The following is a 17,538-nucleotide window of genomic DNA, read 5'->3' on the forward strand; positions in this document are numbered from 1 at the left end:
CTAGAGTTAGTATTAAAAAAAAATTCATAGATTAGCTCGTTTAAAATGTCGTATTTTAAGTCGAAAGAGCTAGCTAACTTACCCTAATTAGATAGTAACACCAACTAATTTGCTATATAATTTGTTTTGCTATATAGCCCATAACTGGGGCTTTACTGATTAAACAATATAAAATTACTGTAACTGTTAAATTCTTCCAGAATTTATTTTCCACAGATGCAGTGCACGAGTGCCAACAGATAAATACTGACATAATCTATTTTTGTGAAACCAACCCAAGTGCAGGAAAGAAGTCAAAGTAAAGGCCACATATGGTGTTACAGTCCAGACTTAAAGACCAGTGTGCATGTCAAGAAGACAGGTTTTTCAGACGGGGGATAAATATATTTTTCATGGTGTTCTTCTTCCCTCGCTACCAATTTGTGGTGTTGTACAGCCGGTGTCTGTGTGGGAGTCATTAGGAAGCTGGCCGACCGTGACCATGTTTGACAGACAGTCCTGAGCCTGTGGTTAGTTCACAGAGGAAACCCAGTGACAGATCAGCTCAGTGCAGCAGGGGAGATCAGTGTTCCTGAAGTCTCCAACGCTTTGCCACCCAGTACTCTGGCCTGCAGGAAAACAACAACAAAAACACAATGCAGTAGTACTTCACAAGGTCATCATTGTAAATGTAAAAAACAACAAAGTGTCACAGAAACTGAGATTCAAAACTCGAAAACTGGATTTACGTAAATTAAATGGAACTACTTGAGGTGATGAGTCCAGTCATCACACAAAAGCTTTATTCAAAGAACAAAGTAATAAAACATACTGTACATTCTCATATAATGGATATACATTGTGTTTGGTTGCATAGTGTCTTAAGATATAATGGTAGTAGCTGGTAGACTGACTGTACATCAGCACTATATTAGTCACATTTTCCAAAGGCTACTCTTATAGTGGAGCTTTGCATGCAACATACCCACCATGGCTGCACTTATAGCAGTCTGTCTCTGACTACACTCAAATAGGAGGCTTTCATACAGCTACATATTCTTAAAAATGACAGAATACAAACAGTAGTAGTAACATTCACATGGCAGTGATAAGCAAATAGTAAAAGACAGATGGCATGAATGAGGCTGGTTTTAGGTGCTACAGTGAATGTCTTTTGCCCTTTTCTAACACTCTGAAAACTTGAAAGCTTATGGTCCATACTGTGCCTTTTAATGTCATCTTCATAAAAAGATTCCCCTCTCCGTTCAGGGCAACAGAGAGAAAATGAAGTCCAGCACCATCACCCCACAGACCCTGTGGTGTTTCAGCAAGTTACATAGCTCCTTATGTGCCACTTCCCCTCAAGGCTCAGAGAAAAGGGTCCAGCATTGTGCCTTTTGTAACAACAAGAGGTACAATGTTGTGTCTTTTTTCTGGGACTGTTTTATATCGACAGGAGTCAGTATTTCCCAAATGGTTAGTAGCAATCACATATCTCCATCCAAGACCCAGCAATACTCCACATCTCCTCATGCCTCTGATACATCCACAGTGTCCTTTCACAGTCCTCTGTCTATAACTGGGTGGTTTTGGTAGAGCACTGCGTCCTCCTGTCTCCACGCTGAGCATCAGGGAGGTGGCAGTAACGTGGCGAGCACCTTCGGGACTTTCTCTTGGAGCTACATGGTATGCTAGGGTCTGGGGGGGCTGGTAGTCAGGCCTCCTCAGCTGTGGCATCTATCCCAGCATAGGTGAAGTTCTCAAAGAGAGCCATGTTCACATAAGCCTAGAAGATGGATGAAAGTTTGTGATTTTGTATTTTAAAAGATAATTGCACACCTGTAACCACTGGAAATTCAGTGTAAAATAAAGCAAACTCTAATATACAAAACTAAGAGTCTATAGCAATGCTGGTGGTTCTGAAAGGTCGTACTACAAGAGACAACTGTGATTTGAACTAAATATGGCTAGCATCTACGATCTTGGCTGAGCACATCAGTGACAAGCTCAAGTATCAGCTCTACAACAAATGGTACAAGTTGAAGAAGTGGGTTTTAACAGAAATAGAGCAAAGGTTGGTCAAAATCAAATTCAATAGGAATCCTGCTCTGGTCATCATGAATGCCTACAAAATTTAATGGCTATCCATCCTAAAGTTGTTGAGATATTTCAGGCTGAACCAAAGTAGCAGACATGGCTAATAAGGAGCTATTGCCCACATAGTCATTTTTAAATCAACTATCTGGTTTGACCATGGCTCCAATAGCACTGTGGTAACCATTTCAGAATAATTGTTCCAGGTGCTAACAACAGGATGTTTTCCTGTTCTTCCCTTTCTAGTGTGAATGCAGCGTTACCTTCCTAGCCTCCTGCATCCTGTTGAGCTGGACAGAGATTTGGGAGAAGGGGGGTCTTTCATAGGGCCGATCCCTCCAACACTGCCTCATCAGCTCATAGCTGGAGAGGGACAAATACATGGATGAACAGGGTAAAATAGAGAAAATAACGGCAGAAAAAGCTAATCTTTACCTACAAAATGCCAAATACTTACACTTCATCATCACAGTTTTTGGGTTGCTCCATCCTGTAACCTTGTGGCAGTTTTTCATAAAGCTCAGCACATGTCATCCCACAATAAGGTGTACCACCTGACATGCACAGAAGAGGAGAAAAACATTAAGCTAATACTGAAATACAGTACAACGCACCAAAATTTTGTAGTTGAAGCTAAGAGATCTGTACTCAATATTACAATGTATAGGAGTAAATAGAAAAGCTGGGCAGTATGCTTGCTTACCTAAGCTTACAATTTCCCACAGGAGAACACCGAAAGACCACCTGGGAGAGAAGACACAAACCTAAGTCAGAAACATGAGTAAACTAGAGAGAAACAAATAAGTAAACAATTTTTATTATTTGCACCTGATAATAATCATTGACTTACAGTAATGCCTTAATGTAACCTGGGACTTTCTCCCACCTGCTGATCTACATCTACAATAAATGATGAAATATTAAGAATCTAGTATTTAGTCTTGTCATCCTAAAATAAATTCTTTATGTGGCTAAAAATATTGCGGTTGTATGTTAAACCTCCTGATTTTCATGTTTTTACAATGTTTTGCATCGGGAAAATACGACTCAATTTGAAAATCTAAATAATTAAATACAAATGCATAAATTAACTTTAAGAACTTTTACAATAATGTCTTCTTCATCTCTCTAAATAGCTGTGACCAGCCAGAATTCTTCCAGGTCATCTGTGTGCTTGTTGGAAGGTCTTTCTATTAATTATAATAGTGAAAAATCTGATTATTCTCATCATAAACATAGAAACTGTGAAGAACCACGGAGTGCTTTACGTGAAACCATCTTTACTGCAGATCTGTTAACGTCTGCATTCAAGAGAAATACCATCTGTTTCACCTGTCACAAAGCTATGTGGTAGATCATATGAGCAGATAAGTGTTGTTGCCCCTTTGCCTTTGTTTATTTCTTGTCTTCTGTGTCATACGTCTCTCTCTGTCTCACATCTTGGTCTCATTTCTCTCCCTCACACTAATGTTTACAACTTTCTCTGGGCCAAGAGGCGAGTTTCACACTTCTTCCGTTAGCTGTCCTACACTCTTCTAGCTTGTTCTCCACTGTGTATAAATAGGCACCAGTTGACAGACCAACGTCTCAGTCCGTCTGCTCAGTTGTACCCAAGGCTTCCTGGTTGTGCTTATCAGTTACATAGCACACCATTATCACTCCAGCAGTGACAGAGAGATGATTTGTTGTTTTCTGTGGTTAGGTGTTCTGTGGTGTACATTATCAAAACTTCACTAGAGGTTACAATAATTCTAATAGGATTCCTGTAAAGCCAAAAAAAAAATGAGAAACAAGACTTGCGATTATAATATGTTCTTGATTAAAGAAATTTGATTATCAGAATACCATGGGAAGTTTTTTTTTTTTAAACCACTTAGCCACTGTTATCATGTTTTAACATAAGCAGACTACCATGCCACGCAGTATACCTAGAAATTAGGCTAGTTTCAAATACAGACATAATGGTCTAATGTGATAGCCACTGTGAGGTTGGCCTGCCCTGAGAAACGTCACCTTTTGCAGTGAGTGTGGCAGTTAAATGTTAGATGTGTTGACACTGTAACTCACACATCACTCTTGGTGGTGTACACACTATAGTTCAAGGACTCGATGGCCATCCAGCGCACAGGCAGCCTCCCCTGGAAGCCAAGCAGAGTTATGTCAGACCTTCTATATGATGACACACTGTACATTTGTTCACATGTGAACATTCTGACTGTGAATATTAGAAAATAAGATACATTAATTTAAAAAAAAAGTTTACATCTGTATTATTAAATGGCAGAACTTTCTGTGGTTTATGGCTTAGTACTCTGCTGCACTAGGTACACTACTGCCCTCTACAGGTGATCTACCCTATTGTCAAAATCAGTGCCTGTCTGTGCAGTACTACACAGCAAAACCAGTCCAAATGTGAAATACCTCTCAACCTGTAATAAATCTGAACAACAGTAAGAAATTGTTCTTTTTATAATAGTATGCCAATATAATATTAGCCACATCATGTGCAGACCTCTGTAGCTAAATTTACTGTTTGTCTGTGCAACCTGTTATCTTTTTGCTATTTCAAGACAACCTTCGAGTTACTGCCTTGAGAGGAAAGTGTACATTTTGCAGTAACAGCCAATGTGATAATAGCTAATATCAATAGCATTAATCCACTCTTATCAAAGTGGAAATACATTCCTTTTCTCCCAAACAATTTTCTGCTTGAAAAAAGCGCATGACCTCACAACTCACCATTGTTTTCTTAACGTAAACTTCCTCCCCACGGGACAGACCAAAGTCTGCTATCTTCGCCACAAGGCTGTCCCCTACAAGGACATTCCTGGCTGCCAAATCCCTGTGAATGAACTAATAAGAGCAAGAGCATAGAGAAAATAATTCATGCATGTTTATACACTGCACATTTAAAATGACTTTTTGATAAAAAAAATAAATAAATAAAAATTATATAAATATAATAAACTTATTAAAGGACAGATATAAAAAATAGACAATACACACATACAAGCAGCTGCCCACATACAAACTCTTTCTCCTCCTACCTGTTTGTCACTTAGATAATGCATCCCAGTGGCCACATCCACAGAAAACTGCAGCAGCTGCTGGGAGGTAAGGGTGGAGGCAGTGCCATGCTCCTTTGCAAAGGCAGGGTCGGTCTCCAACACACGACTCTTCCTCAGGAAGTCAAGAAGGTTACCATAGGGAGCATATTCAATGGCTATGTATAGGTAACCTGGAGAAGTCAGAGGGACAGTGGTTACAGTTTACCGCAACCTCTATACTGTGTCTTTCTGACCCACCTCTAACACATTTATCCCCTTGTCATATTTTATCTTGTGTTAATCTCACCAGAGCCAGGGAAAGTCCACCACAATTACAGCAGTTAGTACCATACTAGAAATAATACCATTATAGAAATAATACGGAAACATGGATAGACTTACTCAAAATGAAACAGTAGCCGATCTTTCCTGGCAAATTGGCTAATATGAGGTACAGTATTGTAAATGTATTGTTTGAGTGTTTAGGCTCTTAATGCAGTGAGGAAAATATCATGTAGGGGAGCAGATCACGGTCTAGAAACCAGTAAATGTTTTTATGTTATGGTACTTGATCCAAAGAATGCTTGACTATTTTGTTTTTCAATCTGTATCTTCCCACTGATATTTGAGTAGTTATCAAATATCTGTTAGGTTCATTTCCTTCTTTAGTCCTGCCGTCCCCATAGACACATTCAATTTTTTCACAGCGTTGATATGAGAATGAAAGTGAATATGTCCCAGGTCTCACTAAGATGAGAAAGTGCACAAAGGGTAAACAAAACCATATATCTCACATTTTCTGAAAATTACAGACAGATGTTCAGTGGCTCAAATGAATAAAAACCTGAAAACCATAAAAAAATGAAAATTAAATGACAAAAACAGCAATTGAGTAACAGCTTGTATTACCACTGAGAGCCAGAAACTTTATATGTTGCAATAAAAGACATTTTAACAGCTTCTCCCTTAGAAATTACCCCAAATAAGGGGAGAACCTGTGCAAGAGGAACACTACTAGTTAGAAGCATTTTGTACCTCTTCTTGAATGCTATGAATGTATTTTTTAGTTTATGGATGTGTACTCTATGGTGCTGTAATCACAACCACTGGGTTCTGCTACTGTAGCTGAGGTGAAGGTAGTATATTTGTATTTTTGTGCTCTTATCACTGTAGGGAGAGTAAGTTAAACAATGGACACAGCAGAGTGAAGTGTGTACTGTAGCTGGGGAAACCGATACCCCTCGATAAGAACTGGAGCAAAGGAAACCTTATATAAATACATAAATACACACAGCAGCTTGGTTGTGAGGCACAAGTACAAATGTGACAGCACAAAATGCTTCTAACAGAAGAGGATTATTTAGGTTGGGCACATTCTGGTGCTTTCCAGGTGCAGATGATCTGTCCAGATCTCAAGTAAGAAGAATTTAACCTGTTCAGTTTGTTCAGAAAACTGACTGAATCAGAACAGATACAGCTACAGTAGGATCAGCTTATGTTTATCAGCACCTTTTCAGTCCTTCGTAAAGCCTGTACTGATATATACATTCAGTATTGTAGGTACAATAAAGCTCTACATTATTGCAACATATTTTTATGTTACATAAGCAATGTCCTCTGGAAGATATACAGCAGTTTTTAGTTGCTAAAACCTGCCACAATAAAAAGCTGCCAGTATATCTCATAATTTCCCAACATAAATGTTTTGATAAAAACTCATACATTGAAAGCTTATCAATATCCAGAAAAGCCACCAGGTGTCGCTCACTTACCTCTGTTTTCACATGCTCCTATCAGGTTGATGATGTTGGGATGCTGGCCTAGTTTACACAGCACCTCCAGCTCCCCTGCAAAGTCTCGATGGTCATTCTCTGAGGCAAACTCTGCAGGAAGATCCACACACACCACAGCGTTAAAGTGCAAGCAAACCCGCTTTAGTCAGCAACTTCGAAATGAAAATTTCACAACAGTCAGAGAATCTACTGCTCTAGGATTGTCTTGTATTTGCTCTGTGTCTGTGTGTCATTGTGTTTACGTGTGGCATCTGTGAATGTTTATGAGGGCTTACACCCTCGTGTGCATGCATTACCTTTCAGCATCTTGATGGCTGCGCTCATTTTGTTGCCATCCTTCTTGATCATGGCTTTGATCACCTAGTTTTGAAACAGTTGTTAGTTTAAATGTTTGCCATTGTGAGTAAAGCATTAAAACCAATGAAGAAACATTTAAAATATTCAGAAATTAGAAGAGCCTAAAGACCTGGCCAAAGTTGCCCTCTCCAATGACATCTTCAAACTTTATGTCCTCCCACTCCAGGATTGGATAGGTGAGGGGTTCTGGGGTGGGCTTGGGCCTCCGTGTCAGTGTCAGAGTCCCGGAGTTAAACTGCAGAATAGTCTCCTCCCCCTGGGGATATAAACAGCCTTAATAAGCACCACAGTGAATACAGATATATTAAGGTAGTACTTTCAAACACAGGCACATTTTGCCAGACCACAGTTTTCAAATATTTGGTGAAAAAACCTTTAACAAATACTTTGAAGTATATTCTTACAGATCCAGACTGGTAGGTGAATGTGCGCCGGCGGTTGAGCAGCATCTTACGGATGAAGAACAGAGCCAGAAGTGCCAGCAGGATAGTCACACAGGTGACTGTCACCGAGCCCACCACTGCCACCAGCAGCTGGTAACTGTCCCCATCAGGCCTCCCAGCCACACCCTGGGTGGTTGGGGTTAAACTTTGAATGCCTTTTTAGCAGAGGGGAAGAAACGGAAAAGGAGGACAGGGGGCCAGGATGGAGAGAAAACCAAGTAGGGAGATTGAGATGATTTTCAGGCAGTGGAGATACTGAATATGGGCTGTTTGATATATTATTATCCCAAGTAAATCCCTGTTCCTGTGTGGGTGGTCATGTTCAGCGCAATGTGGGAAATACTGGCCTCATGTACAGAAGTGCAGAGATTTTCCACTGCGAGTTATTTTAAGCTTGGAAGGAAAATAAATTTTTATCCAAGTAACTATAAAAAGTTATTAATTTATGTCACTGTATTGTTTGTTTAATCACTCATTTTGGAAAGGATTATTCTGGTAAATCAGAAATATTACTTGTTTGCTATACTACTGCTGCCCTATAATTATTTATTTGGATCCCCATTAGTTGTAGAAAGGATTAGAACAGGTTTTTTCAAACCTTTTGGTATATAAATTTATGGTTTTACACATCAATTAGAATTTATGAAACAGAATCAATCAGTCACTGTTAGAAATCTCCTTTGATTCCATTTGCACAAGGTAGATCTTGTTGTAGTCATGCTGGACAAAGGTGGGTGAGTAGAAAAATTCTTACTCACCATCTCCTTGTGTCATTGCCTGAACAAATTTGCTCCACTCTCCTGGCACTTTGGAGAAGGCCCTCACTCTGAACTGGTAGAGTGTGCTGCCATTGAGCGCTGTCACGTCTTTTGTGGTCTTGTTCCCATCATCTGTGTCCACCCAGATGTGGGGACTCCCCTGGCTAACCGGCTGGTACTCGATGGTGTATTTAATGATGCCTCCGTTCGGGTCCTCAGGGGGCTGCCACCTTACCTGGATGGCTGACACGGACAGGGGCAGAGCCTGGACGTTGCGTGGGGATGATGGGCCTGAGACACAGAGAGAGGCTCAGCAACAGTGTTTCTGTAACATTATATTCTAAAATAAAACTACTGTTCAAATCAAAGGCTTGTTTGCTTAGGGAACGCTTTAGCACCAGAGACTAGTGTTTAACAGCAATAATTATAGTTTAGTTTGATCTGTTTCTAACTTGTTGATCCCCACTGGCTGAAAACTAAAACTGATCACATCTTCACTCCAGAGCCTTTTATTCACACAACGTTTGTGGGCAGAGAGAGTCACAAAGCATTAACCAATCTTACTCTTTACCTGAGTTTAAAGTGAATTTAATAACTATTATCATTCCATTAATTTAAATAGCATATTTATTACTGAAAATCAATGCATCATGTGAAGCTACTGCCACTATAAATGCACTGACAATTGTGTTGCATTTCGAAGGAGCCTTTTGAGCTTATTTTGAGCCAACAGCAGAGGTGTTAGTTACCCTGGCTATTGATGCGGAAGTGGTAGGGTTTGGAGTGGGGGCCCTGGCTGCCACAGTTGATCAGGCACACCACCACGGTGTAGTCTTGATGGTACTCCAGGTTATGAAACTTGGTAGAAAGCACATTGAGCAGGGTGGTCTTTTCCAGTAGTGTCTCTTTGTAGGGCACTGGCCCGAAGAGCTGCACTAAAAAACCACTAGCCGTACCCGCAATATTCCCGATGTTGGCGGGCAGTCGCCAGCGAACAGTGGCATTGCGGCCCTCCGCTGAGCTGATGTCAATCTCAGGTTGAACTGTGGGCTCTGAGGGTGACAGAGAACACAGGATGATGGGACTAAAACCTCTGTTTTAAATTTCTCCTCATGAAGTCAGTTCCCACACACTGATACATAAAGTATTTTGCACTGATCTGGATGACCCATCACCTTGTTCCTCTCTTTTAGGCTTCAGCACCTTATATAGGATAAAATGTATAAATGAAATAGATACTTGGCTACAGTAAGTGCGGTATTTGTTAATGCTCCATCTTGACTTAAACCATTTGTCTCTTGTGGATAGTCTTAAACTGTTTTGTCCATACCAAATGGCCACAACATCCTTGGTTTGATCCCAGCCATGGACCTTTGTTGCATGTCATACCCAGTCTCCTTCCTTATGTTTACACTATTACAAATAGTCTGTGCTTACGCAATAGACCAATGTTCCCTTGTAACAAATACACATTGACATAACCACATATCGTCAAAGAATGAAACAGAAATGTGCACTATGACACTCTAAAACAGACGCTTAGTTTACCCAACATTTCCCTGTACTCAAACTCAGATCTGCTCTCTCCCACTGCACCACATTCACTGAGGAATAAAATCCTTGTTTTTTTGCATTGAACTACAGGTTTGTGATGAACTGACTTGATCGCATGGAGTAACCAGAGATCATTTGAGTCCATTGATATCTTTCTATATTTGCCCCAGATTTGATTAATCAGGACAGATATCTTCAGCGGGGATAAACAACTGGCTCCTTTAGGCATGAGAAAGGAGATTATGAGAATTTATTATTACTCTAAGCAGACACAAGATAACTATTCTTACTTATGTTCTGTAGTCCAGACTACAGACATTTGTTCCCAGTCAAGTTTTCCAGATAAATATACTCATGTACAGTGTTTGTGTTCCATGTGGACTATCCAGTTATCAGTGGACCTCACCAGGACAGTCAGTCTCCATGATGGCTTCAGGCCCTGGCTCCCCCTCTCCTCCTTCCCCAGGACGACTCAACTGGACACGGACACGATAGCGTGTTGAAGGCTCCAGGTTCATTAGCGTGATGGGCTCTTTGTCACTGTAGACTGAAAGAATGTGCATACAGTGTAAGGTGATTACACAAGTTTTTATTTATGTCTCACAGAAGGATTTTTAGAAAAATGCTATGATTTTAGCTAATACATTATAACCTTGGATGATCTCAGAGTAATTATTATAATATAACCTGAGAATACTTCCTCTTGTGATAAAGGTTATAATGGCTGACTTAAAAACCTATATCTTTGCCTGCTTACCTATTATGGAGGACCGGGAGTCTCCGTTTTTCACAGGTGTGTAGAGGAGCCTGGTGGAGAAGATGGGGCCGTCTCCACGGTAGGAGTCTACTGGCATCACCAGCAGCTGCTTACTTCTCTTTTCCAGCAGTTTGGGAGCAGCAGTGGGCACTGGGGGTTCTACATAGACATGGGAAATGATTTCACACACCGGTTTCCATAATGTGCGGTGCCTGTCACAAAATAACTCTCTCATCTACATTCATCTTTCTCTTTTTTCCTCTCCTCTCTTACCTTTAATGGTGAGGTTGAATTTGCGGGAGTCCTGGCCTCCATTTGTGGACACCCTACACTCCCACAATCCTCCTTGTTGAGCATTCAGTTGAGGAATCTCAAACCAGGCTGTAGACCTATTTGAGTCTATGATGGTGTGAGTGGCCTTGGAGTAAAATATATAACACACAAAAGTAAAGCAATGCACAGTGATAACCACATTTTCATTTCCTGTTTATTTTTGCTGCTGCTTGGGATTTGTGCTAATAGTGTCCTCACTTTGAGACATTTCTTTGTTCCTGTAGGAAACCCTGGCACATTTCTTTATCAGATTGTTTCTATTATCAAGGAAACAGCACAGAAAGAATAACACAGAAAGAGAACATGCCACTTATGGGCAACATGTGGTAAATACAGTGCTGTATAGTGGTACAACTTTATCTGGTAGGCCATTGTGTTATTGACTTCCTCAGAACTTTGTAATCATCAGCTCAGACTTAAGGGCACAGCACGTTCAACTACTGTACAGCACTGCTCAACTTTATTCTTTAGCTGATGTGACAATGTATCAGAGGTCCACATGCTGCTTTAATTATTTCATATAATAATCAGCTAATTAATGGGATAATCTCTTAGCTTTTACACATTTAAAGGAATAGTTTAATGTTTTGAGAAGAGAAGAGTTAAATGAGAAGATCAGTATCACTCTCAGTTCTGTCTTTACATATGCTGCTTGATGCTATGACGCTAGGAGAGGGAAACAGCTACTTTGCCATTGCCCAAAGTTAAAAAAAGAAGTCTCTAAGTTTCACAATATTGTTTCTCCAAGACAATTCATATGTACTATATTGCAGTCTCGCTGTGTGGCCTGTTTTCTCTCCGCCTGACTTCTTTGACTTCACCTTTCTCCAGCCTATTTATTTTGTTTATTTTTATTCAGGCTTACTGTAAGTTACAGTATCTTGGCAGTCACTTTGCAAGCAACTGCTGGTCTTCCTACCGTGAGCACAGTGCTGTCCAACTTTCGCAGCTCAATACTTTTGTGGCTGGGTGGGGGGTTGCCTGTGGCGGAACAAGAGATCTTTGGGCTGGAGTTAAGATTCCACTCCAAATTGCTTTCCAAGTCTAAGATCTGGGGAGCCCGGTCTGAGAGATGCATTGAAAGGAGAAAAAATATAGACAAAATAAATAGCGATATAGAAAATGCATTACACTGTGCAGTAGAGAGAGTGATGAGAGAGAAAAAATAGATTAGACAAAGATTTTTTTTTTTTTTATTAACCCATTATTCAGATTTTGAAATCATATGTCCCACTATCTTTATTTTTATATTTTATATGTTTATCTTGTACATAAAGGAACAGAAGAAGTATGTTCATGATCATTAAAGTCTTAGAACTTATCCTGGTTTCACTGCAGTTTTATGGGATACCCTAAATAAGCCAGGTTATCTGATGAAACATTGGTTTAAACTGCATGGAGGCAGAGCTACAGCAAAATGGAGGAAAAGAAAGGAATACTATGACTGTAACAAAACCTACCAGACTTCTCACAGTTCTGCCCTCTCCACCCTGTGGGACAATGACATCCACTGAAACGGCTGCAAACTCCTCCATTCTGGCATTTACAGCTCAGCCTGCAGTCTGGTCCATACATGTCACTGTGGCAAGCTGGCAACAGAAAACAAAAAAGTCCTGTATGCTGTATTTGGTGACATACAAAAGGGTAAATGCATGTTACTAAACCCTTATGAATATTATTTCAATTAAAAAATACAGGGACAAATTTAAGTGATGTGAGTTACCCTTCTCACAGCGGCTCCCAAACCAGCCGCTAGCACAGGAGCAGCCGTAAGGGTCTGGTAGACAGAAGCGAATCCCTTTGCAGTTCAGCTGAGAGCCACATGACTCCTGGCAGTTTCGACCAAACATTCCTTCTCTGCAGGCTGCAAACCATCAGAGCAAGACAAATTTACAAATCTGTTTATTTAAATTCCTTTCTTTTGTTGTATCATGCCTCAACATGCCTTGCAAAACACCACAGAGGATGGTGTCTGGCAATGTTCTGAAGATTTTGAGTTCATTGTTAAATTGGATTCTGTTATCATCATGCTCTTTGGAACATATAATGTTTAATGACAATATGATGAAGTCAAAACTTATAATATCTGGTCAAACCTGATTTGATCAAAAAGAGAGTTTAGGCACAGTTATTGCGCAAATACAGAAAATATGTAATATCTGTGTAATTCCTGTCATTTAAACACAGTGTACCTCACATATAGTCACCAATCAGATGGATTGCTTTGATGTGTTATTTTAACTGGGTTATTTACCCAAAATACAACATGGCATGGGTGCAAACTGCTATAATTTACTGTGGGGCTTTTTAAATCGTCACTGTTAATATGTTTTCTCTCACAAATTTGATTGTCATATGCACATCAAAGTAAAACTGTTGTTCCTGAAACTGGGCCAAATGACTATTTTGGTGAGCCATTGGTGTTCTATACACAAATAGTGGATCGTATCAACTGGGTAGTTATTTCATAAGTGGGCCGGTTTTGACCCAGTGGTTTTAGTTTGCACCCATGGGCTGTCTTGAAGTTTTGTAGATATTTATGTTCCCAAGAAAAGTAATCCTTCTGACTTTGGTGATCCCCTAACTTTACTCCAGCTGAAAGCATTCATATAGGTGCTGATGTCACAAGTTACTGTATGCACTGTGAATGTAGTGCAATTAATCATTAACTATGAGTAAAGTTAAAACTATTCAGAAACTGGTTTATGGCAATAATGACTGAAATCTCACCTGATACAAATCTTCCATCTCTGACCGTTTCACTCACTCACTCACTCACACACACAAACCTGTATTGACACAGTACAAACCTGTCTCACAGCGTGTCCCCATAAATCCTGGAGGGCAGATACAGTCTCCATCCGCATCATGACACACGCCACCATTAAGACACTCCGGACAGTCCTTGTCACAGTAAGGACCCCACTTCCTACTGGGACAATCTACAGAGAAGCACAGTTTTCTTTCTTTAACAGCACACAGCACATATAAAGTGTTAGCTGCAAGATCAGCAAATGTTTCATCCTCCTTGAACATGTACACTGTTTGCCTCAGTACACTTGTAACCTTTCATTCTATTTCACACCATGTTGATGGACATTGTCTTTTGCGTATTTATAGATTTTTATTATATTTTGTATCATATAGTTTGTCAAGCACAAATTTATTTAAGCAACTTTAAATGCAATAAAATACAGGGTGGGACATGGAAAAGTGGTAGTATGAACGAGCAGGTGGATTGTTTTGGAGGCGGGCTACTTTTCCTTGGCCCACATGGTACATGAAGATGGGATACAACAAGTCCCAGTATCATAGTAAAATGCACAGAGGTAAACCATTACATTTGGTGGAGAGAGGAAGTGTGAGAAAAAGGAGAAACTCAATGTTGTGCAGGTGGAGGGTGGACAGCTATCCTGGCTCTGTGCAAAAATAAACGTTAAATCCACTTACCAACACCTCTAAAGCACACGAGTTATCACTTTTTAAATCTCATTTTATCTTTACAAAAACTAGAGGGCAAACAATCATTTGTGGGTTGACGGAGGATGTTATGTGTTGGCCATCTGCAGTGACCTCCCCGGGTTTTGTCATCAGGAATTATTTTTACCTTAAATTTAATGTCTTTTATATTTACTTATAATGAATGACAAACCAAATATTCCTGTGTGCATATCCAAAAACATGTGTATTTCTGGACAGATGCATCACATATGTGCCTTAAAGTTGTTGCAATGGCCTTGATACAATCTGTACCTGATGGTGTGTGTGTTTCTGTTTCGAAGGTGTCAGAGTCCAACAAACCTCTGACAATGAGTCTCATCCAAGCACCTTGGAGGGGGCTGTCCCCCACATAGCTGGCACTGTAGATGCCTTGGTTGGCATAAGCTGCATTCTCAACAGTCAGCACTGCAGTGTGGTTGACCATGTCATTCCAGTGAGTCATATAATAGTAGTTTCCTTCACAAAACACATAAATACATTAATGGCAGTTTGCATTGTGTCAGAAGCAGTCATCTATACTTATTTTCCCAGTATCCTAAATCAAAAACCTGTAAGTGTGGTTATTTCTTCCAGATGGTTTCTTAATTGCTTGCAAAATTTCCTTTCCGTGTAAACTGGCTTACCATTGTACTTCCAGGTCACATCTCTCTTTTGTGAGTTAAGTAGTTGCATGCTGAGGTGAACTGCCTCTCCTTTGTTAGCAGTCAGTGTTAGGTGAGTTGGAATAAAATTTGCTGCAAGGAACCCAAAAACACACAGATGACACACCATCCAAACTGGATGCAAAGGGAAACTGTAGAGCTTAAATGATTGGGTCATAGATTAAGTGCTTGGTTAAAAAAAAAGAATAAAGTAAAAGCTGGTTGTATGGGTTTTTATGAGGTCTGAACATACCTCTGGCAAAGTTGCTTATCATTGTGACTGTCTCAAGAGGGGGAACTTCCTGCTTGGATTCACAGTAGAAGATACCAACATGATCCAGGTCACGGAAATCTCTGGCCATTACCTCTTTGTTCCTGAGGCTATGTACCTTAAAATGTGGCTTTTTGGGGAATACGAGGATTTTGTTGTCTCTTTTGATGTCCAGCTCAGCCGGGGCAGGGCTGCGCTCTCCATTGATGCAAGAGATGTTGAAGTGATTGACGCTGGTGGCCTCTGCTGTGGAGGTCATGGTCAAGTCGATCACAGCATCTGTAGGACAGGGCATTGGTCTGTTATTCTCTGGCATGAGGGAGAGATGTTGGGGGTATTGTGCGTTTGATTTGTTTATCATACTACAACGGGGCTTCCAAACCTTAAGATGGAATCCACTGAGTTATGAAAGTATTTTTTCTTATTTCAGGAAAGGAAATAGTAAATGATTCAAGACAACATGATGTTGATTAAATATTTTCAAGTGTGCTGGATTTTTGCAATGAAACTAATAAGCAGATGTGAGAAATGGGAACCTACTAGATCCTGATTTATAAAGTTCTATATCCACTCAGTCATCAGTGTATTAGCCACATCATACAAAAACCTAATGCATTCTAGTACAACAACCATGAAATAATTGATACTCTCATGGTAGTTAATGTTCATTTTTTGTTAAAGCACAAAATAACCTTATAGTTGAAACAATACCTCTCTAAAAGGAGTCATATCAAAAAGTGAGCATTATAACCTTAGTACAGTGCTGTTGCATCAAACTGCATCAGATTAGGTGTACCTAATAAACTGGCAACTAAGTATATTTTTCAGTTGTTTTAAAATCATAGTCGCATCTGTTTCAGCATCTTTATCATATATTATTTTACTGGTCATGTTTCATACAGCAATATTCAATTCCACTGTTCATATATCAGGTGTTGACTTCAACAGAAATCTTAGTGATTCTATTTATCAATCCACATTAATCCCATCTCTGACTTTAAACTTTGCTCTCACACAATCTATGGCAGGAATTTAGCTCGAATGGTCTAGTCTGAACATGTTAAGAGTTTCTGAATTAACTGGCAACTTATTTGATAACTTATTTCATACTGTATGTCTGAAACAGTGGACACACTAGGTCACCCCAACACATGAAGTGCAATACCAATAACAGCAGAAAAATCACCTGCAATCCACAAGTGTCTTTCTAACAAACATTAGAGTATATCTACAATTTTATAGTGTATTAAATGGAAAAATGACTCTCTGACTCAAAGCATCTATACACAGTTACCTGAGAGGATGGCTGTTAAACTGGCACATCAATTCCCATGTATGTAATTTGGTTCAAAAAGAAAACATGGCTTTGAGTGCCAATAATTTACTCAATAGTGTGCAGCATTCCATATCCCTGACATTCCCAAGATCCACAGAACAATGGCAGGAAGCATGGATGAGCTCCTTTTTCCCTTAAGGATCCACAGATTTCTCTGCACTCTGAAGGTTTTCATTACTTTACAGTCAATAACGTAACAGTTGGAACATTCATCCAACAAAATATCATTTATTTTAAAGCATATAATGACATGTTGCAAACAAGGTAGTGCATTTTCTTCCTTAACGTTCGTCACATTTCTCTAAATTAGGCTAAATTTCGGATATGCATACATACATACAGCTTTCAAACAAAATTGGCTCTTACCCGATAAATCAGCGAAGCACAATATAAACACCCACAGAATTCTCATGATATAGATAATCCTCATCAGTAAAACGTTGTTAATAAATCAACAGCCAGTTCGAATTCACAGGGAGAGCGCTACATCCAAAACGGTGACGCTGCGTCACGACGAGCAGTGCGCTTTTTTACGCATAACTTGGTGAATAATCCAAATCTCCGGTTCAGGTGTAAAATCTCTTCGGTCACGGCCACAGCGGTTTTGTATAGTCTTAAGAAATGGTATCACTGGCCGTCACTGAGAACAGAGTTGGATTTGCGGTAAAGCCCAG

The 17,538-nt window shown here is 39.8% G+C and overlaps 1 protein-coding gene across 3 annotated transcripts; it reads right to left on the reverse strand.

The window, feature by feature from the left end:
* Positions 1-761: 761 nt before the first annotated feature.
* tie1 (tyrosine kinase with immunoglobulin-like and EGF-like domains 1) lies at positions 762-17,538 on the reverse strand. 3 transcript variants are annotated; one of them, XM_020602907.1, is made up of 24 exons: positions 17,231-17,538; positions 15,511-15,807; positions 15,240-15,350; positions 14,917-15,072; positions 13,926-14,057; positions 12,839-12,979; positions 12,576-12,704; positions 12,035-12,180; positions 11,056-11,200; positions 10,783-10,941; positions 10,432-10,572; positions 9,428-9,523; positions 8,472-8,762; positions 7,675-7,868; positions 7,380-7,526; positions 7,210-7,273; positions 6,893-7,003; positions 5,121-5,311; positions 4,813-4,926; positions 4,141-4,211; positions 2,777-2,817; positions 2,531-2,627; positions 2,337-2,436; positions 762-1,765 (listed from the first exon to the last, which is right to left on the reverse strand). In XM_020602907.1, exons 1-24 carry the CDS (start codon positions 17,292-17,294, stop codon positions 1,694-1,696), a joined length of 3,210 nt encoding a protein of 1,069 aa, XP_020458563.1. In that variant the 5' UTR covers positions 17,295-17,538; the 3' UTR covers positions 762-1,693. The 3 variants fall into 3 exon arrangements, with proteins under 3 accessions (XP_020458563.1, XP_020458562.1, XP_020458564.1); XM_020602906.1 differs by having other exon boundaries at positions 9,221-9,523; XM_020602908.1 differs by lacking the exon at positions 9,428-9,523.

The sequence above is a fragment of the Monopterus albus genome, unplaced genomic scaffold, assembly GCF_001952655.1.
Source record: "Monopterus albus unplaced genomic scaffold, M_albus_1.0 scaffold58.1, whole genome shotgun sequence".
In the NCBI taxonomy this organism is placed as follows: domain Eukaryota; kingdom Metazoa; phylum Chordata; class Actinopteri; order Synbranchiformes; family Synbranchidae; genus Monopterus; species Monopterus albus.

What these genes read in the sequence shown, in the direction of transcription:
- tie1 (XM_020602906.1), bottom strand. Translation starts at nt 17,294, where the DNA reads ATGAGGATTATCTATATCATGAGAATTCTGTGGGTGTTTATATTGTGC. An exon ending in AGGAGCATGTGAAAACAGAG is followed by an intron (nt 5,312 to 6,892) that starts GTAAGTGAGCGA and finishes TGACTTCTCCAG; the next exon opens with GTTACCTATACATAGCCATT. An exon ending in TTTACGTTAAGAAAACAATG is followed by an intron (nt 4,212 to 4,812) that starts GTGAGTTGTGAG and finishes CTTGGCTTCCAG; the next exon opens with GGGAGGCTGCCTGTGCGCTG.